At 32.7% G+C, this 24,691-nt stretch overlaps 1 protein-coding gene across 1 annotated transcript in view; it reads right to left on the bottom strand.

Annotated features, from left to right (window-relative positions):
• Nucleotides 1-279: 279 nt before the first annotated feature.
• LOC148302712 (prohormone-3-like) overlaps nt 280-24,691 on the bottom strand; it is a 46,851-nt gene continuing 22,439 nt past the window's right edge. The window contains exons 4-6 of the mRNA XM_088271145.1: nt 13,476-13,577; nt 12,384-12,520; nt 280-2,094 (exon numbers count right to left, since the gene is read on the bottom strand). Of these exons, the coding sequence (XP_088127271.1) occupies nt 1,966-2,094; nt 12,384-12,520; nt 13,476-13,577 (368 nt within the window). The 3' untranslated portion in view covers nt 280-1,965. The remainder of the gene's footprint in view (nt 2,095-12,383; nt 12,521-13,475; nt 13,578-24,691) is intronic.

The raw sequence follows: 24,691 nt of genomic DNA on the forward strand, positions 1-24,691 counted from the left end.
AGAAAAAACCTTTTTATAGGTTTAACCTAAAAAGTTATGTTGAATAGTAAAAAGTTCAATAAGTGGCTTGATATTTATTTTGAATTCATTGTATTATATTTTTAAATTTTAAAAACGTTCTCCTGAAAAATCTAGTTTTTTGATTTATGACGTTCTTGAAAGGAGTGAACGATATGTGATATCTCTGGTAGAATGAAGTCTGTATTTTGCGAATATCCCCTTAATAAACTCAAAAAAGTGTTTTACTTTTTACATTTAAATCACACGTAAACCGACCGATTTTTTTCCTTTTTTATAATGTGAAATAATAATTAGATATTCAAAGTATATTTATGTAATCAAATGATTTTGAAACTTTCTTATACGATTATATTTTCACTTATTCTACGACATTGAATGTCATCTAATTGAAATTTAGGTACATTTGCGAGACTGAGCGATATTCTGTGTTTAACTTTACACAAAATTACTTTCTAAACATCAAAATTCTACTTTTTTTCTTTATTTTTTTGCACACGTTAGAAAGGGGTGAACTAAAGATGATTAAGACCGCAAAAGACTTTCACATTATTTGTATTTAAATACAGTGGACTCTCGATTATTAGGTATCTAATTTAGCAACGGAAAGAATTATTTTTATAGTGATTTATTTTTGTATTGGGTATTTTTATTATTATCATTGAATCGGTAAAAGAAGCCGGGATGGTAACAATTATATTTTTTATAACTTATATGGCAACATTTTCGTAAAATACTACCTCATGGGCACTGCACTGTGATTAAATTAAAGAATAAAATGTAAAAACAAATGCGTTTCATTTGTGTATCCTTTTAAAGATCATTGTCCGCCTCCGTAGTGTAATGGTCAGTACGCTTGGCTACCGTTCTGGATTCGATTCTCAGGGGGGGTCAAATAAATATAAGTGATTTTTACACTGTAATATTTATTCAATATTTCCCTGGACTGGTACCTGAAGCGGAGGGCTGATCACCTTCCTTCATGTGTAAACGATCAAGATAACTCTGCGTTTATATGACACAGTGCCCTATGCACCATTGGGTGCGGATAAGGGTTAAAAAATGAACCAATGATACCTTTTAAAAGTCATATATCCCGGCTTATTTAAAAGTACCCAATGTCAAAATAAAACACTGCTGTGATCGAAGCGCAATTTAAAAGCGTTGCTTTCATTAATAACCATTTTATATACATTATTAAACGGGGAAATTATTATGATTCCTTTTTATAAGTAGTATTTTCAAGATTGCAGTCTTAACCAATTCAACGGGAAAATAGACGAAGAAAACACAATTAAAGTTTATATCCAAAACACATTGCATGAGTCAAATTATGAACAAAACATTCTGCATTTTATGAGCTGTGAATATAAGGGAATAAGAATGTATTTTTTCATATTGCTTCTAGTCTTTTGTGACATGATCTGTGATTGTATTGCGACCAAATCTGTGAATGTGTTGCGATTATTAAGACGCATATATTAAATATCTTGATTGTATATGACGGCCAAATCTAAAATATTGCATCTGTATAAATGTGAGTGCATTGAAAATTGTAGTTCAGTGTATTGCAAAGCTTTGTCAATCACATATTAAAGAAAATAAAATGTTTTGAGCACTCGTTTTTTGTTGGGAATCATATATTACACAAATGAAAACATTTGAAACCATATAAATATAAAAAGGATTGCGTTTGACACGGAACCTACTCACGTAAAAATATAATCAAGATAACATGAATATTTATCGATTTATTGGATGGCAACACATTCCATAGAAAATTTCAAATTACCATTAGCAATTTAGGCGGGAAAATGTTGACAGCTGTCATAAAGCAGAATGTTTTATTCAAAATGGCGATCGAGAACCTGCTCGAAGGAAGGAAAAATAACCATTGTTTTGTGATTATTTTTACTTTCTCGAGATATTTTTTTGCGAAATTATAATTTAATGCAGGGAGTTCTTGTAAGAGGTGATCCTTTTTTCCCCGGCAGTGTGCTGAATGTCGTTGGTCTTTATTTGATCCATTGCGACGGGTCCAATGCAGACAAGGGGGTCCTTGAAGTATGAACAGACCTGGAAAAATGGACAGTTGAGTTAGAAGAAGGAATTATATAAAACAAATACAGTGGAATCCTGGAAAACTGAAATCTTTGGAGAATCCGAGCAACATTTTGAATAAAACATTTTAAAAACACTCAAAGACTGAAGAGCTTATTTACTGTTACATAAAATTATTATTCCGTATGTCCGCCTCCGTAGTGTAATGGTCAGCACGCTCGGCTACCGTTCTGGAGGTCCCGGGTTCGATTCTCAAGGGGGGTAAAATAAATATAAGTGATATTTTCACTGTTATATTTATTCAATATTACCCTGGACTGGTACCTGAAGCGGAGGGCCCATCACCTTTCCTTCATGCGTAAACGATCAAGATAACACTGCGTTTATATGACGCAGTGCCCTATGCACCATTGAGGTGCGGCTAAGGGTTTTATAAATAATAATAATATATAAATAAAATTATTATACTACTACTACTACTACTACCACCATTACGCCGTTTTCCCGCAGGGGTAGGCAGAGAGGATAGAACGCCACACTCTTCTGTCCTGACATACACTCCTCGCCTCTTTCACATCCATACATCTAGTCATACATGCCCTCCGATTACGCAGACTTTTGACACCGCCAGATTTTAGGTTCTGATTGATCTGATCGTGCCAAGTCTTTTTCGGTTGTCCTCGTTCCGTTTTCCCTCTCGCATTCGCCACATATATTTTCTTAGTCATTCTCTCGGTATCCATTTGCTTCACATGTCCGTAGGTACCACCGTAAAGAACTCTTCCTAATCTTTTCAATTATTCCTCGTTTCTTATATCTTCGTTTTTAATTCTGTCATGATTATCCACACATTCGTCTGAGGGAGCGCATTTCAACAGCGTTCACTCTGCTTTCATCCTTCCTTTGCCAGTTCCATGTTTCACCTCCATACATTAGTGTCGGTACCAGCACGCAGTTGTGAACCGATAGCTTGGCTTCCATGGACATATTTAGTTTCCGCATTATGTATTATTACATATTTATTAATATATATTTACTTTATGTTACATATTTATTTATATTACATAGTTGTCACGTCACATCGACATTCTCAATGCAAATTATAACAAATACTTATGGGTTAAAATATAGGAAATAGGACATAAATAGGTTATACGAATATATAATAATTTTATGTATTACATAAAATGATTATATTTAACCTAATTTTGTCCGCCTCCGTGGTCAACGTGTCTGACTACTGTGATGGAAGTCCCGGGCAGGATACAAATAAATGTAAGCGATTTTTTCCCTCTGATATTTATTTCGACTGAATGCAGTCGAAATGCGATCTCTCAGAAGAATGTGCGACAAAACGATGTATGATAGATGTGCGAATAGTGAAATAAGGAAGGAATGCAAAGCTGAGATAAGCATTATCGATAAAATTAAGAAAGGTGTGTTGAGATGGTTTGGACATGTAGAACGAATGGGTGAGGAAATAACGGTAAAACAAATTTATGAGGCGAATGTTAGTGGAAAAAGAAGCAGAGGAAGACCGAGAAAAACATGGCACGATCAGGTATGCCAAATACTTGAAAATGATCAGGTTAGGAGTCGTAACAATCGGCGGGTATGTATGAGGAGATGCATGAACGTGGAAGCGGCGAAGAATGTTTGCAAGGACAGAGTGGTGTGGCGCTCTATTCTCTCTGCCTACCCCTGCGGGAAGCGGCGTAATGGTTAGTTAATTAGTTAGTTAGTTAGATATTTATTCAATATTACCCTGGGCTGGTACCTGAATCGGAGGGCTGATCACCTTTTCTTCATGTGTTAACGATCAAGATAACACGCGTTTATAAGATGCAGTACCCTATGCACCAGCACCCGAGGGTTTGAAGAAGAATAAGATTTTAGGCCATTATGATATGTTTTCAAGTCTTCATTTAATTTATGCATTCAATGTTAAAATCAAATACTGTTTTTCAGTATACTAAATTGTATTTTATTGTAAAAAAACACATCAAATGAAATTTTGTGACAATTGTTCGTGTTTTAATTGTTTTCGCCTTATTATGGAATTTTCAAACTAATGACATTCGTTTAAAATGCCATAACAAGACGAAACAATTATCGCACAATTTTATATTGTGTTTTTTTTAAATAATAAAATACAATTTAGTAGACTCGAAAAATCAGTGTTCAAAATCAAACACTGATTTTTTGAGTCTTATACAATTTTAACATTTAATATATAAATTAAAATAAATAAAAATAAAAACCCTTATCCGCACCAAATGGTGCATAGGGCACTGCTTCATATAAATGCAGTGTTGTCTTGATCGTTTACACATGAAGGAAAGGTGATCAGCCCTCCGCTTCAGGTACCAGTTCAGGGTAATATTAAATAAATATTACAGTGAAAAAATCACTTATACTTATTTTACCCCCCGTGGGAATCGAACCCAGGACCTCCAGAACGGTAGCCGAGCGTGCTGACCATTACACTACGAAGGCGGACTAATAAATTAAAATGGAGTTCTAAAAATTAAACGCCAAATTTTTAATTTATGTATTAATTTTAAATCAAACACAGATTTTTTGAGTCTACTAAGTTGTATTTTATTAACAAAAAACACATAAAAATTATATTGTGACAATTTTTTCGCCTTGTTAGGGCATTATCAAACGAATGTTTAAATAAATTAATTTAATTTGTTTATAGATTCTGTGTAATCTTCACCCGCTAATATTTATAATGAAAATTTTAAAAATAAATAAACACCCTCACAATAAATTTTCCGCAACATCTCAGATTATCCTTAAATTCCCGACGCTCCCTAATGCGATTACCCCCCACGGCTTTTCAGGCCATGAACGCAAATGGACAGACATCCCTTGAGGATATTACCGCTTATACTCTAAAAATAGCTGCGTCTCATCCTGATAAATATTATAGAAGGTCGCTTTTATAAATTGAAATTATGTGCGGCCACGAAAAATACCTTTTTTACGCCTTCACTAGAATAATCTAATCCATCATAAAGCACAGCGTTTTGAGTGTGTTCAAAACCTTGTTTAAAAATCTGGGTTTCTACACTTACTGAGTTATTTTCATATTTGTATCTCGACAAAGATGAGGATGAATATGGATGTCTGGGTATTTACAAGCTAATGACCAATCATAGGCTTGTTTAATTGATACTACTACTACCATCACGCCGTTTCCCCGCAGAGGTTGTCAGAGAGTATGGAACGTCACACTCTTCTGTCCTGACATACAATCCTCGCCTCCTTCACATCCATACATCTAGTCATACATGCCCTCCGATTAGGCAGACTTTTGACACCGCCAGATTTTAGGTTCTGATTTTAATATTATTTTTAATTGATCACGTGGTCATATGAATGCAAGTTATTTTTCACTCTTATTTTTATTCAATATTACCCTGGACTGGTACCTGAAGCGGTGGGCTGATGAGCTTTACTTCATGTGTTAATGATCAAGATAACACTGCGTTTATATGATGCAGTTCCCTATACACCATTGGTGTGCGGATAAGGGTTAGAAGATGTTCTTCCATGTTATCTCTCTGTAGCATCCATGAATTCTTTGGTCTTCCTAAAGATCGCCTGGTTTACAATATGTTCAGGTTCTCTACGTCCTATGTGCTCATATGTTTATATATATGTATACATATATATATATATATATATATATATATATATATATATATATATATATATATATATATATATATATATATATATATATATATATATATATATATATATATATGTATACATATATATACATACACACATTTCATTATATCGTTCACTCCTTTCAAGAACGTCATAAATCAAAAAACTTTTTCAGGAGAATGTTTTTAAAGTTTAAAAATATAATACAATTTATTAAAAATAAATATCAAGCCACTTATTGAACTTTTTATTGTGCAACAGATCTTTTTACGTAAAACCTGAATGTTTTTTATCAATTTGAAAAATAACTAGTTTATTAAAAAAAAAATTTAAACAATTCTCTTTCTTCAAAATGCAAAAAAAAACACTTTCTGCCCTGTAGCGGGTAAATATTAAGTAAAAATATGCCTCTTTGCTGGGATATAGTACATTTTTTGGGCATTCTGAAAACATGCACAACTGAAAATTGACGATTTTTGATTTTTGACGTTCTTGAAAGGAGTGATCGATATGTATCTCCCCTACTTTCAAATAAACAAACAGCGAAAGACGTCACACTTACGTCACGATATCTATTTTCGCCGGGTAAGGAGGGGTAGGTTGAATAATTACAGTAGCGGAGTGGGTAGGGTAGTAGAAGACGGAGAACGCCGCGTCACAAACGGCACTTAATGAACGTCGTGAAAATTTAAATTTATCACTAGCTGCGGCTTTAGTGTGGCAACTTTATGACTGTAATTTGAGAAATGAAATTTGACTAGACAATGTTCGCTAAGAACTCGTGGATTTTTTTATTACCATATTTTACGTCTAAATGCGAAGAGTCTATTGCGTATTTTAATAATTTTTGATAATTAATTTACTATTTTTTTTAACTAACTAACTAATTCGTTTACTTAACTAACTAACTAATTCATCAATTTTAAATTGAATTAATTTTTTAACCAAGTTACTAAGGCAAAATAAAGGAATGGATGAATGATCAAGAGTAAAAGTACAGAGTATTTTATGAAAAAGCGTAAAATGTTTATATTTTTTAAAAACTAAAACTAATATTTCCTTACAATGATTAAAGAAAACACTTTGTTTTTTACCACTTGAGTTTTATTATAGACTACATGTTTCAGAAGTTAAACTTCCATCATTCAGGTCTGTATAATAACTAAAATATAAAATACAGACCTGAATGATGGAAGTTTAACTTCTGAAACATGTAGTCTATAATAAAACTCAAGTGGTAAAAAACGAAGTGTTTTCTTTAATCATTGTAACATGTCTTACCACAAAGTTAATGCCGAAACAATAAATAAAATAACATTTCCTTCATGTGTTAACGATCAAGATAAAACTGCGTTTATGTGATGCAGTGCCCTATGCACCATTGGGGGTGGATAAAGGTTTGAAGACACAACACTTAGATTGTGTCCATAATTTAAGTAGTTATTTTATTCACAACATATTGGGTGTGTCCATATATCCATGTATGTGAACCAGAATTTTGGCATACCGAAAATGTCGTAAACACTTAACCAGGATTATTTTTAGCGATTACAGCCCTACCAATTGTTTTGATAATTAATTATACAACCTTGTGATACATGTCGCTCACTCCTTTCAAAAACGTCATAAATCAACAATCGTCAATTTTCAGTTGTGCATGTTTTCGGAATGCCCAGAAAATGTACTATATCCCAGAAAAAGAGACATATTTTTAACTTAATATTTACCCGCTACAGGGCAGAAAGTGTTTATGCATTTTGAAGAAAAAGTATTGTTTAATTATTTTTTTTAATACACTAAATATTTTTCAAATTGAGTATCTGTTGCACAGTAAAAAGTTCAATAAGTGGCTTGATATTTATTTTTATAACATTGTATTATATTTTTAAACTTGAAAAACGTTCTACTGAAAAATGTTTTTTGATTTATGACGGTCTTGAAAGGAGTGAGCGACTTGTCCAGGATTATTTTTAGCGATTACAGCGTTACCAATAGTTTTGATAATTAATTATATAACCTTGTGATACATGTAGCCTTTGGATGTCCACGTTTTTTGACAGGACTCGCGTAAAAATTAATTTTCTAATTTTTTATCTGTCAAAACATCATGTCACACGTCCGCGAAATGCTGAAGGATACAAAATTTAATTAGTGAAGTGGAATCGCTTTTGTTTATCAGCTTAGTTTTTCTACAATACCAGTGTATAAACTCATATACAGGATGTAATCCATCCAGTGATCTCCAAACTTTTTCGATCTCGTATACATGAAAATATTTTTCAAAAGAAGGTATAATATTTAATGCCCTATATGAATCGAGATCTGCCACATACATATCTCATTTATTTGTCATATTCTTCTTCTTCTTTTTCTAGATCCTTAGGATCTGATTGTGCCTCCGCTTGTAGCTCTTGGGATGTTGACTCCCAGCTGTCTTTCCACCTTGTTGGAGGTCTGCCTGGGGGTCTGCGTCCTTCAGGGATTCCTTGAAGGGCGATACGTGGAAGTCTGTCTTCTGACATTCTGTTTACATGATCATTCCAGTATCGCCTTCGTTGTCGTCCCCACCTCACAATATCCTCCGTCTTACACATGCTCCGGATGTCGGTATTTCTTACTCGGTCTCGCAATGTATTTCCGGTTATGGATCGGAAAGTCTTCATCTCGGAAGTTCGAAGTCGATATTTTGTTCTAGAAGTATCTGCTCTTGCCTCTTGTCTTTTTTATTTTTTTATTTTTTCCTTTTTTATTGTTTTTTTTATTGGAAAACAAACAGAATATGTCACAAAAATAACATAATATGAAAAAGAAAAACAAAAAAATTGTCTTATTCGTCTTGTCATATTTTCTAAATAAAAAAAATGATATAAAATTTAAAAAAACCCTTATCCACACCCAATGGTGCATAGGGCACTGTGTCATATAAACGCAGTGTTATTTTGATCGTTTACACATGAAGGAAAGGTGATCAGCCTTCCGCTTCAGGTACCAGTCCAGGGTAATATTGAATAAATATTACAGTGAAAAAATCACTTATATTTATTTTACCCCCCTTGGGAATTGAACCCGGGACCTCCAGAACGGTAGCCGAGCGTGCTGACGATTTCACTACGGAGGCGGAGGTTTCTAAATAAGACACCACTAAATCCACATGTGTGTTGACATGTAAAATATTGAACGGAAAGTCGGTAATATTTTTCCGTCGACGTAAAATAATGGCTCCAACGTTCATACCATAATATTTTCATAGGGTGGGAGTTACGCAAACCACCCCTTGTATAATAAACAAGGTAGTTTATATCACCAAACAAACACAGAGGATAAGTGATGCCTTTGTTAGCTAGCAGTCAAAAAATTACTCATGTCTGCTATATAATAAGACCCTTACCGCACCCCAATGGTGCATAGGGCACTGCTTCATATAAACGCAGTGTTATCTCGATCGTTTACATATGAAGGAAAGCTGATCAGCTCTCCACTTCAGGTACCAGTCCAGTGTAGTATCGAATAAATAATAGAGTGAAAAAATCACTTATATTTATCAAACCCTCCTGGGAATCGAACTCGGGACCTCCAGAACGGTAGCCGAGCGTGCTGACCATTACACTACGGAGGCGTACATCAAAACGTGAACATTTCCTATTATTATTGTCTTTATATAGATAATACATTCAACGAACCAATTTCGATGAAAACTCCCTCTGAATGACAAATAAAACCTGACGTCATATCCGTATCGGGCAGCGGTTGTCAAACTTTAAAAAGACGCCGTCGAAAATATTTTATTTTTTATAAAAAAAAGTGAAAAAAAGAGCAGAGGAAGACCGAGAAAAACATGGCACGATCATGTATGCCCAATACTTGAAAGTGGTCAGATTAGGAGTCGTAACAATCGGCGGGTATGTATGAGGAGATGCATGAAAGTGGAAGAGGCGAAGAATGTTTGCAAAGACAGAGGGGTGTGGCGTTCTTTTCTCTCTGCCTACCCATGCGGGAAGCGGCGTGATGGTTAGTCAGTTAGTTAGTTAAAAAAATACTTTTCTTAAACAAGATGCTTACAATATTTTAGTGTATCCATATACTTGTTCTCAAATCTGTATTTTCTACACTAGAAATTATTTATACATTTTAACATCTCAGCATAGATGAGTAATATTAAAATATGTGTAGGGCTTATGACCTGTTGTAGGCTGGTTAACTGGTCACTTAAAATGTTTCCAATCCAACATGGATGGGTGTTGTGAACTCATATGTACCATGTCACGATATCGATCAATATATCGCTCACTCCTTTCAAGAACGTCATAAATCAAAAATCGTAAATTTTCAGTTGTGCGTGTTTTCGGAATGTCCAGAAAATGTACTATATCCCAGCAAAAGCGGCATATTTTTAACTTAATATTTACCCGCTACAGGGCAGAAAGTGTTGTTTTTGCATTTTGAATAAAAGGTATTGTTTAATTATTTTTTTAAATATACTTAATTTTTTTCATATGGAGTAATAACCTTCAGGTTTTACCTAAAAAGATCTGTTGCACAGTAAAAAGTCCAGTAAGTGGCTTGATATTTATTTTTAATACATTGTATTATATTTTTAAACTTTAACAACGTTCTCCTGAAAAATCAAGTATTTTGATTTATGACGTTCTTGAAAGGAGTGAGCGATATCTAGAAATTTCTAAAATTTATGTAGTGCGGTTTTCAATTATGGGTAGATTTTTGAATGTTGCTAGTATGTAAAGTGATCACTTAAAATCGCGTAAATACCCAGACTTCCATATTCTTCTTTGTCCGTATTGAGATGTCAATCTTTTTATCACCCTTATCTCCAAGCAATGGTGCATAGGGCACTGTGTCAAATTGACGCAATATTACATTGATCGTTAATTATATGAATGGAAGATTATTTGTCTTGGGCAAAAATGAACTGATTTTTTTTAAATATCTAGAGTTTTTGTCCGCCTCCATAGTGCAGCGGCTAGCGCGCTGGCTTCCATTGTGGAGGTCCCGGGTTCGATTCCCAAGAGGGTCAAAATAAATATTAATGATTTTTCAGTTTGATATTTATTTATATCACCCTGTACCGGTGAAGCGCAAGGCTGATCACTTTTCCTTTGTGTATTAAACGATCAAGTTAACACTGCTTCTTTGCGATGCAGTGCCCTATGCACCATTGGGTGTGGATAAGGTTTAGAAGAAGATTTTTTAAAACAGTTCGTAAACCTGGACTTGTCGACCCCTGATTCTAAGAGGAAAGGATGGGTAATAAATAAACATTAAGGAAAGACCCAATAAAATACAGTTATAGCTCCATTAATGTGATCGAATTTCCTGATTAAAATGGGAAAATGATTCGGTAAAGTGGTTGGCGCGTTTAGATACCACGCTGAAAGTTCAGGGTTTGATTATCATAAGATTAACGATTAATAAAAAAACCTTAAAATGTAACAAATTTACCCGCAACGAAGGGTTGATGGTCCCCAGAGTGAACGATAAATATAGAAATACAATACATAGTTCCGAGAAGTTTTAGGGCGAAGTAAAATATGGACCAAAAGCAAAAATGCAAATTTTAGGAATGGCCAAACGATGAACAGTCCATATTGTATAAATTGCATAATAAGTTTACATTTTTACTTTTCTTGTGTGTAAATTGTATGTTAAAATAAATAAAAATATTTTTGGACATCTCAACATAGATGAATGAGAATAGAGAAGCCATTTACAAGGCTCACGACTTGGTCTAGGTTGGTTTAAGTGATCATTTAATACAAAGTTATAATTCACCATTTACCACGGACAACCACGCTTTTTAAATTACCGTAGAACGGGGCTACTTGAACTTTGATGTGTTACTTGAGCCCAGTGCAAAAAAAAAATTAATCTGTATTTGGTCTCCAATATTGAACGTATCGACGTGATTCATTGACACTTATTGTCACGATTCTTCGATCAATACCACGATCTAATTTTTTTATGTACTGGGCTCAAGTAACACGTCAAAGTTCAAGTAGCCCCGTTCAACGGTGTATATATATATATATATATATATATATATATATATATATATATATATATATATATATATATATATATATATATATATATATATATATATATATATATATATATATATATATATATATATATATATATATATATATATGTATATATATATATATATATATATATATATATATATATATGTATATATATATATATATTTGATATAATTCACTCGTCGATTATATGTCACTTTTCGGTAGCATCTATGGTGATTTGCGCAAGCTTTTTTTATGTAGCAGAGACCCTTATTTTGAATAATGTTAGACAAAAGAGTGTGGCGTTCCATCCTATCTGAACACTCTCAAAAGGAAACAGTGGGATAGTAGTAATAGTAGATAATTTGTGCTGAGGGTCCTGGACATGCAGCTCTTGCTAAGCCATACAAGGCAAGTCGAGACAGCTTTTCTTTCTATGCTACTTTTCTAAGTGTACTAGATACGCTGCTCCTACAAGGCAAGGCAAGCCAAGTCAAGACAGCCTATCTTTCTATGCTACTGTTCCAAGTGTCCTAGATACGCTGCTCCTACAAGGCAAGGCGAGGCGAGGCAGCCTACCTTTCTCGGCTGCTGCCTGTGGCGACGCTGCAGCTGGCAGCAGAGTCCCCGCGAGATGTCGCACTCCCCGGACATGTGGCACTCCTCGGCGTACTGCTTGGAGCTGGACATGGGAGGACGGCAGACGCGAGGCTCACCTGGTCACCAAGAACGGAAGATATTAGAACATTAATTTTTATCTTTCGACATTCTTCCAACATATCGCTCACTCCTTTCAAGAACGTCATAAATAAAAAAAAATATTTTTCAGGAGAACGTTTTTAAAGATTAAAAATATAATACAATATATTAAAAATAAGTATCAAGCCACTTATTGAACTGTTTACTGTGTAACAGATCGTTTTAGGTAAAACTTGAACGGTTTTTCTCCATTTGAAAATATTTAGTATATTTTAAAAAAATAATAAAACAAAACCCATTCTTCAAAATGCAAAAACAACACTTTCTGCCCTGTAGCGGGTAAATATTAACTTAAAAATATGCCTCTTTTGCCGGAATATAGTACATTTTCTGGGCATTCCGAAAACATGCTCAACTGAATATTGACGATTTTTGATTTATGACGTTGTTGAAAGGGGTGAGCGATATGGGCACACCCAACATGTTGTAAATAAAATAACTAGTCAAGTTATAGACGCACTCAATATGTTGTGAATAGAATAAAAGGTATTTTTTTATTTCTTTAGTTAGCTTATATTACATACAAACTATTTTTTAACATTTTTATTTCATTTTATCCCTTATCCGCACGCGATGGTGCTAAGGGCACTGCATCATATAAACGCAGTGTTATCTTGATCGTTCTTGATGACGTTATTGAAAGGAGTGACCAATATGAGATAACAAATACAAGAAAAAACTGCCCGACAACAACTCTCAAACGCCATCTACCAACCAATCCCTCAACCATCCCCTCCAGCATAATATGCAAAAGATCTCCAATTACGACTCAAATTTATTTTCCCATCTACCATACCTGTTTGTCGGATATTTTCTTCAATTTTTCATCCCGAGTTTTTGAAATTGAAAAAGTTGTAGCCCGAGGGAATTCAGGGAATTATCTCGTGTTTTGTTTTATCTGTAGGTACTTGCCTGGGGCTGTGTCGGTACAGAGGAGTCCAGACTCGCAATCGTTGTCCCGTCGGCACAGTTCCCCGATTTTCCTGCCGTAGACGAACAGACAGGATCCCACGACTGGAACAAGGATATAAACGATAAAATAATACATATTATTTATTTAGAAATTCAACAGCATATTAAAATAAATACATTTGCAATAATGAATAACAAATAAAACAGTTAATTGTAACATAATCGATTGGGGAATTTGTGGGGATTGGCATGTGTATGTGACGAAAATAGGGGATTTTAACATTTGACCATATATTCATGTAATAATATTTTGAAAGTATATTTTTTGTGTATTCTACATAATTGTTTATGCTACAAAATAATAAGTAAAGTATATCAATGATTCTCTTTATGTACTATCTAACTAAATATATCGCTCACTCCTTTCAAGAACGTCATAAAAAAAAGATTTTTCAGGAGAACGTTTTTAAGGTAAAAATACTATACAATGTTTTTTAATTAAATATCAAGCCACTTATTGAAATTTTTAATATGCAACAGTACTTTTTAGGTAAAACCTGAAGGTTTTTTCTCCATTTGAAAAATATTTAGTATCTTTATAAAAATAATTAAACATTACCTTTTCTTCGAAATGCAAAAACAACACTTTCTGCCCTGTAGCGGGTGAATATTAAGTTTAAAATATGCCGCTTTTGCTGGGATATAGCACATTTTCTGGGCTTTCCGAAAACATGCACAACTGAAAATTGGTGATTTTTGTATTTATGACGTTCTTGAAAGGAGTGAGCGAAATGTTAAATGAGTTAAAAGTAAACAGCAAGAGTAAAATATAGCAAAAGTTAAGAAGATTAATTTGCAGACTTAATTTAGATACGTAGCTATTCATATATTGATACTACGTATCAATATATTGTAATTAGTATCAGTATATAAATATTTCCTATGTGAACAAACCCAGCGCTGTAAACAAAAAATTTTACACACACACACACATATATATAAACATATATATATATATATATATATATATATATATATATATATATATATATATATATATATATATATATATATATATATATATATATATATATATATATATATATATATATATATACATCCAGCTGACCACCTAAGTGAATGCTAAGCATTCAAGTGGTCAGCTGGAGTGTCCCTTAGAGACAAAATAAAAAATTCACGCATTTGTGGAAGCCTGGCTGTAACAGGCATCAATAGTAAGGTAGAGGAAAGGCAATTAGAATGGTATGGGCACATAGGACGCAGAGAACCTGATCATGTTGTGAATCAGGCAATCGCCATGGATCTTCCTCGAAAGGCATCTAGAGGAAGACCAAAGAGTTCATGAATGCTGCAGAAAGATAACATGATTCGAAGGCATGGCCTAGGTCACGTTGTATATGACAGAAGGACCTACAGGCTGAGGACGAGGAGAGCTGATCCTAACAGTCTACACAGACGATAAGTTGGGATGGAGCCAGGAAGATGAAGAGAACATCTGTAGAGGATGCTTATCCAATTACTTTAAATTTGGATATAATGATTGAATAAAAAACACCCTTCTTTTTAAAAACAGATCTCCTATTTCAAATTCAATTTCATGAATACATGTATCTCATTTCGTACAGATTCAATTTCACAACGCTGGAGATGTTTTTGTAAACCCTTTCAGGCTGAAATTACTGTAAAAAGATTACGTATTATCGATGTACTAAAGATAACTTACTTTTAATTTAGATAAGAACTTTTTAAAAATAAGTCGTTCCTTGATTCGGTTTTAGGATTCGACCACTTTGAGATGACAAAAAATTTATAAAATAAATCCTAAAAGGAGATAATCCAGATTTGTGAATATGTATTTCTTTTATTTATTATTTCGCTATTCACTTTTTGGTAAGACATGATAAAATTGGAAAAGAAAAACATTTTTTTTACCACTTGAGTTTATTTTATTATAAATAATAGTTTCGGATGCTATGTTTCCATCTTCAGGTCTAAATATTAACTATTTAGACCTGAAGATGGAAGCAAAGCTTCCGAAACTAGTCGTCATAATAAAATAAACTGGTAAAAAACAAGTGTTTTTCATTTACAATTTTAACAAGTATTTTTATTATTTTTTGACATCTCATCAAAGATGAAGAAGATTATGGAAGTCTGGGCATTTACGGGGCTGACGACCGTCATAGGCTGGTTTAAGTGATCACTTTACACACGTGCAACATTCACCAATTCTACCCATTATTGACAATCACACTACTCAAATTCTTGGAAGTTCTATATATATGAACCAATTTTGAAACATTGTTCTTGAATAACTAGAACTTCACTAGAGACATCTATTTACATCTCACCAATAGATGTCTCTAGTGAAGAGTGAAGTTCTAGTGATTCAAGAACAAGGTTTCTAAATTGGTTCATATATATAGAACTTTCAAGAATTTGAGTAGTGTGGTTGTCAATAATAAGTAGAATTGGTGAATGTTGCACGTGTGTAAAGTGATAACTTAAACCAGCCTATGACGGTCGTCAGCCCCGTAAATGCCCAGACTCCATTATTCTTCTTCATCTTTGATGAGATGTCAAAAAATAATATGAAAATAACTCCTGTAATTGGAGATAATCCAGATTTTGTGAACAAGTATTTGGACACACTCAAAATGTTGTAAACAAGTATTTAGACACGCTCAAAATGCTGTAAATATTTTATAATAGTTTTTATTTTATTATTAAATTAAATCGCTCTTGATGGAAAACCATATAAAATCTCTCCATTAAGCATACATGAACAAATTTACTGAGTGTCTACTTAGCCTCTAGTATTTATTATCCCCATAACATTGACAGACTGGTTTTCTCAAAGGGAATGATATAAAATTAATAGCATTTACAAATTATACCGAAAAAATGGAAGCCACCATTATAAAATGTGTGTGCTGAAAATCTTTGTCATACGGAATAAATATTTCACGAAGTTAATGGTCTAAGCCTGAAATGTTTCAGGAATGTAAATAAACCCATTTAGAATTCCTGAAATCTTCAGGTTGAGAAAGTATACCTCGAAGATAAGATGAAAGGAAATTTTTGAGACATTTTTTTCCCAACAATGCTTTTCTTAAATTACAAAATAGGTATAATTTTTAAAAAACAGGAATATATGTAATTTATTATTAGATTAAAACCAATATTTTTAGCTTTTCCACTTTTTTATTTGACCAGTGACCGGGTTTCGTCGTTACCGACATCATCAGACTGGTGAGTGGCTATACAAATTGTTATGTTATATATAAAACAAGGCAGGAGTTGATAACCATGATTTGATATAATTTCTCATAAAATTATATCAATTCATGGTTATCAACTCCTGCCTTCTTTCATATATAACATAACAATTTGTATACCCTCTCACCAGTCTGATGATGTCGGTAACGACGAAACCCGGTCGCTGGTCAAATAAAAAAGTGGAAAAGCTAAAAATATTGGTTTTAATCTAATAATAAATTAAAAATGCAATTCCATCACGAAGTGTCAGTGGATAATATAAAAAAGGAATATATGTGATAAAGTATGTAATAATTATAAGACATGATATTTTTTTAAATCATCTCATCACATCGATAATCTACATTTATCGATAATATCTCAGCCTTGCATTCTTTATTTTTTGACATCTCATCAAAGATGAAGAAGAATATGGAAGTTTGGGCATTTACGGGGCTGACGGTCGTCATAGGTTGGTTTAAGTGATCACTTTACACACGTGTAACATCACCAATTCTACCCATTTTTGACAACCAAACTTCATTCATTCTTTCATTATCTGAAACATCTATCACACATCGTTTTGGCGCACTGAGAGATCGCATTCCGACTGCATTTAGTATATTTTCATCCTTCAGTGAACCATTTACTCTGTTCTCAGCATTCACTCTCCTTTTTATATCTTAATCTGTCTTTTCATTTCTGGAAAACATACTTCCCAAATATACGAAATCATATTATAAAAGTATGGATGTATTTATACATTTATAATTTTATATATATATATATATAAATATATATACATATATATATATATATATAGATATATATATATATATATATATATATATATATATATATATATATATATATATATATATATATATATATATATATATATATATATATATATATATATATATATATATATATATATATATATATGTATATATATATATATATATATATATATATATATATATATATATATATATATATATATATATATATATATATATGTGTGTACGTGTGTGTGTGTCGTAGTCGTACAGGAGAAAGTAACAAACTAACAAGTAAAATATTCAGGAGGGCCATTTAAGTCACTTTTGCATGGCAAGAAAACGAACATCAATGCAGTTAATCATTTTTAACAAGTCAGAATCGGTTAAAGTTTAGAATCGCCAAGTTTAAAATTGCTTTAAGATTTTTTCCAGGGCAATATTAAGCTAGTAAGATATCAAATAGTCAATAATATATGTATATATTATACTTCCAAGTTTAAAATCGCTTTGGAATTTTTTCAGGGCAATATTAAGCCAGTAAGATATCGAATAGTCAATGATCACGTTTTTGTAAAAAATGCACAAAGTCACTTTCTCCTGTATGACTACGATATATTGATTATAACAAAGAAAATGAGTGTATGTTGAATAAAAAGTACATTAAATTATCGAAATAAAAATTCATGCATATAAAATATTACCCAAATTTTCTCGCGTATATATATTTTTATGTATTACACATAATATGATAATATGTTCGAACGACCATCGTTTGTTATTTTCCTGTCTCATTGTGTATTTTGTAACACCATGACCCACATAGAGACGTCACCCTTACGATGACGAATTGCCCCCATGGTATTATATTACGCACATATATGCCCCATCCCTTATATGACACCCTAATTCCTGATGTCCCTGAGAGGTGCTGAAAGGACATAAATCAAAGCCTACAATGTCCTACTTGTAGTGCAGATTAAACCCACCCCTAAAAAATAATGATTTACTCAAATGAATAGTAAATGCCTGAAGAAGTTAGAAAAATTAATTGGTCGGGATCCTTAATTTAATAAAAAATCAATTCTATTGCATTAATTATGTATATACACATAAATATATATTTATATATATATATATATATAAATATATATATATATATATATATATATATATATATATATATATATATATATATATATATATATATATATATATATATATATATATATATATATATATATATATATATATATATATATATATATATATATATATATATATATATACATATATATATATATATATATATATATATATATATATATATATATATATATATATATATATATATATATATATATATATATATAATATTATCATTTATCTAGTAATAAAATATTTTTTCAAATTTTTCTGTATTATAATCACATATCGCCCACTTCTTTCAAGAAAGTCATAAATCAAAAATCGTCGATTTTCAGTTGTGCATGTTTTCGGAATACCCAGAAAATGTACTATATCCCAGCAAAAGTGGCATATTTTTAACTTAATATTTACCCGCTACAGGGCAGAATGTGTTGTTTTTGAATTTTGAAGACAAGGTATTGTTTAATTATTTTTTTAAATATACTTAATATTTTTCAAATGGAGAAAAAACCTTCAGGTTTTACCTAAAAAGATCTGTTGCGCAGTAAAAAGTTCGATAAGTGGCTTGATATTTTTTTCTAATACATTGTATTATATTTTTGAACTTTAAAAACGTTCTCCTGAAAAATCAAGTATTTTGATTTATGACGTTCTTGAAAGGAGTGAGCGATAAACCATACATAGAACAAGCATATGACGGTCAAATGATCAATTTACGCATATGTAACATTTGCCATCTATATTATACAAATATTTGAATAGTTGCAATGCAACATGATCTTTAAAAAAATAATGCAATATAGATTTTCAATAAAGGGCAGAATGTTTAACGTAACACAAGTATATAAAGTGATCACCGAAGTGACCAGCTAAAAGCCAGGTCGTAAGCTCTGGTAGGCTCATACTTCCATCTCCCTTCGTATAAGAACGACAGATGCTGCATCTCAGTATGTATATACAATAAATACTAAGAGTATTTCTCTTTTTTTTCATATGTCAACGTAGATGAAAAAACTATGGATGTCTGGGCATTTACGGGGCTTACGGGCTGGAATTTTCACTAGAAACATCTATTGGTGAGGATGATGAAGCTATTTTATTGAGCAGAAACTCTAATATTTTTATTTGAGGTCCGAATTCTGGAATATAATCACATTCACGAGAAACGCCAGTAAATATCTTTCAAATTTTAATTGTAAATTTTAGCATATTATTTGACCAGATAATTTATTAACAACATTTTAAATGTGTCCAAATACTCGTTCACAAATTTGGATTATCTCCAATTATAGGAGTTATTTTTCATATTTTTTTTTACATCTCAACGTAGATGAAGAAAAATATGATAAGTCTAGGCATTTACGGGGCTTACGAACGTCATAGGCTGGTTTAAGTGATTATTTTACACACGTGTAACATTCACCAATTCTACCCATTATTGACAACCACACTAATCAAATTCTTAAAAGTTCTATATATATGAACCAATTTTGTAATATCTTTATCTCAAGTTCAGACACCTACAAAAATGATCCAACTAACAGCTTTTTTTATGCTCTCATATTGTCTTAAATATTAAGGCAAGGGTTCGAGAATTGCACCATTAGCACCGAGTTTGCGTTTCGGGAAGGGTTTATATTCAATAAACCATAAAATAGCACCCCAGCCGAATACTTATTTATGTAAATTTATATATGTAATCATTATACATGTTTTGTTACATAAAACCCGTAAAATGATAAACCATACGCCATTTTGTCGTTGTTAAAAAAACTCAATTTCACACCTCGCTGTAAAAACATCAAATCGACACCCTCGACGAATAAGGTATTGTCTACGATAACTCTTTATTAGGTTTTAAAAAATATATGCGATAGTATTGGCGAATAAAAAGCTAAACAATTCATCGTATCGTCCTTATTATAGAAATTGAATAACAGGTACAGTAGGTACTGTATACTTCATACATTTTCCAATAATAATAAAATAAATTTATGTTATATTTAATAATTTTATGTAATAATAAATGTGTTAACCAGTATAATTTATATTTGAAGCACTAACTCTGTGATTTTCTATTTTATAATTAAAATGTAATTTTGTTTTAAAATCACTATAAATATTTTATTAAAACTTAACTATAATGTCTACCGGTTTCGAAGCTAACTGCTTCTTTATTAAGACTAAGAAGCTAAGAAGCTGAGAAACCGGGAGACATTATAATTAAGTTATTATAAAAAATTTATAGTGATTTTAAAACTAAGTTACATTTTAATTATATGTTATGTGTTAATCAGTCTTTGTTTGTTTTTTAAAAATGATTTCCTACAAATGATTTTCTTCAATATTTTCATTTTATTTTAAAGAAATAACCCGCAAAGCCTCTACTTTTAGAGGCTTGTCTGCAGGTAGGATAGTGAGGAAAAGTAAGGAAGGTGATATATGAAAAATACATCACAAACATCCAGACCAAACAAAAATATTCCTTTTTTTTGCAATTCGTGGGAATCGAGCCCGCGACGCCAATCTCGCAGTCGAGCGTCTACCCAATTACGCCACTGCGCCTATCTTTTTCAGATTTTTCAGGGTTCCACTGTACAACATCTTTAGACGTTTCTTTAGCAAACACTTATCCGCACCCGATGGTGCATAGGGCACTGCATTACATAACCGCAATGTTATCTTGATCATTAACACATTAAGGAGGTGATCAGCCCTCCGTTTCAGGTACCAACAAGTCCAGGGTAATATGTATTTGAGTTAAAAAAATCACTTATATTTATATGACCCCCCCCTTGGGAATCGAACCCAGGACTTCCAGAACGGTAAGTATTACACTATGGAAGCGGACAGGACATTTCGCTCACTCCTTTCAAGAACGTCATAAAAAAAACTTGATTTTTAAGGAGAACGTTTTTAAAGATTTAAAATATATCACACAATGTTTTCAAATCCAATCCACTTTTTGACATTTTTACTGTGCATCACATCTTTTTAGGTAAAACCTGAAGGTTTATTCTCCATTTGAAAAATTTTTAGCATATTTTAAAAAAATAATTAAACTATACCTTTTTATTCAAAATGCAAAATGCAAAATTTTCTGCCATGTAGCGGGTAAATATTAAGTAAAAAATATGCCTCTTTTGGTGGGATATAGTACATTTTCTGGGCATTCCGAAAACATGCGCAACTGAAAATTGATGATTTTTTTTTTATTTATGACGTTCTTGAAAGGAGTGAGCGATTTAGACATTTCTTTAGATACAACATTACTCGCGGGGCGTATGGAGATGACGAGATCTCCCGGGTTTGCCATTTCGCGGAAAATTACCCATTAATGTTGCCAGAGAGAATAATAAATACCCTGAAAATATTTCTCGTGGGCAGGTACTGAATAAATTCCCGAAAATTTTATGTGGGAATGAAATAATTGAAATGCTCTGGTTCTCCTGATGAATAATTATTAAATTTCACATTACGGTGAATTTATACAAAAATTGTTTTTACTTTGATCTCCATGTAATTAAACATTTTTAAATGGTCTTTCAAAAAACCTTTTTTGGGATGAAATAATATTTTCACACTTCAAAGGAAAATGAAAAATAATTTAGATTAAATTATTTTTTCATGATAATATAATTAACTGTTTAATTTTTACATTTTTGAAAATGTTTTTTAATTTATTTATTTTATATAAAAAGTCCCAAGGTAATTAAATAAAGATGTTAGGAAAAACATTCATTTTAAAAACGTCGTTTATCAAAAATTGAATGTTCAGTTGTGCATGTTTTCGGAATGCCCAGAAATTGTACTATATCCCAGCAAAAGCGGCAATTTTTAACTTAATATTTACCCTCTACAGGGCAGAAAGTGATGTTTTTGCATTTTGAAGAAAAGGTATTGTTTAATTATTTTTTTAAATGTACTTAATAAATTTCAAATGGAGAAAAACCTAAAAAAATCTGTTGCACAGTAAAAAGTTCAATAAGTGGCTTGATATTGATTTTTAATACATTTTCATTATATTTTTAAACTTTTGAAACAATCTCTCGAAAAATCAAGTTTTTTGACTTTTGACGTTGTTGATTGGAGTGAGCGATGTGTCCATACATCCATATGGGTTTCGTAAACGTGTTCTATATAAGTGTTTCCCAACCTTATTTGTACCATTTGTACATTCACGAATCGAAAATCTCGCTTCAGTTGTACATACTCATATGTTGGAAATAGTAGGTACTCTGACATTAAAACAATAACCAATGGATCGAAAATGCTAAGTTTAGTCATATAAAAGATTAAAAAATACAATACAAATCAAATTTATAAATTTTAAAACCAAACAACATAAATAATAAATAAAAACTGTAAGTCCCTTTCCAAGCTCAAGAGGCAACTGGGTTGACCGGGTTGATATGGTAACAGGGTTGACATGGTTACAGGGTTGACATGTCAACTGGGTTGCCATGGCACAGAGTTGACCGAGTTGACATGGCGACGGTGTTGACATGGCAACTGGGTAGATCCGGTTGACGTGGTAACAGGGTTGATATGGTTACAGGGTTGACATGGCAACTGGGTTGCCGTGGCACAGAGTTGACTGAGTTGACATGGCGACGGTGTTAACATAGCAACTGGATAGACTCGGTAGACATGGTAACAGGGTTGACATGGTTATAGGGTACATGGCAACTGGGTTGCCGTGGCACAGAGTTGACCGAGTTGACATGGTTACGGTGTTGACATGGCAACTGTGTAGACTGGGTTGACATGGTAAAGGGGTTGACATGGTAACAGGGTTGACATGGCAACTAGGTTGCCGTGGCACATAGTTGACCGTTTTGACATGATGACGATGTTGATGTTTTGACATGATGGCAACTGGGTAGAACCGGTTGACATGGAAACAGGGTTGACATGGTAACAGGGTTGACATGGCACCCGTGTAGACCAGGTTGACATGGTAACTGGATTGACATGGCGACGGTGTTGGCATGGCAACTGGGTAGACCCGGTTGCCATGGTTACAGGGTTGACATGGTTACTGGGTTGATATGGCAACTAGGTTGCCGTGGCACAGAGTTGCCGAGTTGACATGGCGACGGTGTTGACATGGCAACTGGGTAGACCCAGTCAATATGGTAATAGGGTTGACATGGCAACTGTGTAGACCGGGTTGATATGGTAACAGGGTTGACATGGTAACAGGGTTGACATGGTTACAGGGTTGAGATGGCAACGATCCCCTCCCCCCAATCAATTTTTATTTTAAAAACCTTTTTTTCAATTTTTATTGTAAAAAGAGAAATATTCGTGTTTTCCTGATTTACAAAAATACTTTTAAATATTAATAATATTTTTAATATAAATTTAATACTATTTCTGTGAGCCTAAGCGGTTCATTATTAGAAATGGGTTTTAAATTGTGGTAGAGTGGGTTCAAACTGAGAAACTGTATACATATGTACATGTACACTATGCCTACATATGGAGTAGCTGAAAACATAACAGTTACCCGATAGTCACATCCGAAATAATAAATGTGGTAAATCCGTCTGGAGGTAAGGCATTAGAGATGTAATATTGAAGCAGAATAAGCCGAGGGGGGAGGCAGGCACATCCTACATCTTATTTCCGGTGCGCCCATCCGTGCCAAAGAAAATTCGCCGGGAAATTCCGTATAATCTATCTCGTTTCCGGTTTCCAAAGGCATGAGAAAAATCATTATATTTTTTTCAATTCTTCGCACGTATTTTCTTCAATACTTTATCTTATCATTCCTTCTATATTTTCTATCTCTTCTTTCTTACATCCATTCTATTTCTATTTTGACTTCGATCGATTTTACTGTTATATAAATATAAGCTGTATAAAAGTGATAATCATGTCATCAGGAATATCTTAGTATGTAAAATAATCCGCTTAGGATCATGCATAACATAACATGAAAATAAAATAGTCAGTGCTCATTAAAAACTTTTTGAAACCAACTTTAGATGGCTACAGTGAACT

The sequence above is a fragment of the Brachycentrus maculatus genome, unplaced genomic scaffold (assembly GCF_059751285.1).
Source record: "Brachycentrus maculatus isolate JH-2025_06_01 unplaced genomic scaffold, ASM5975128v1 h1tg000420l, whole genome shotgun sequence".
NCBI lineage: Eukaryota > Metazoa > Arthropoda > Insecta > Trichoptera > Brachycentridae > Brachycentrus > Brachycentrus maculatus.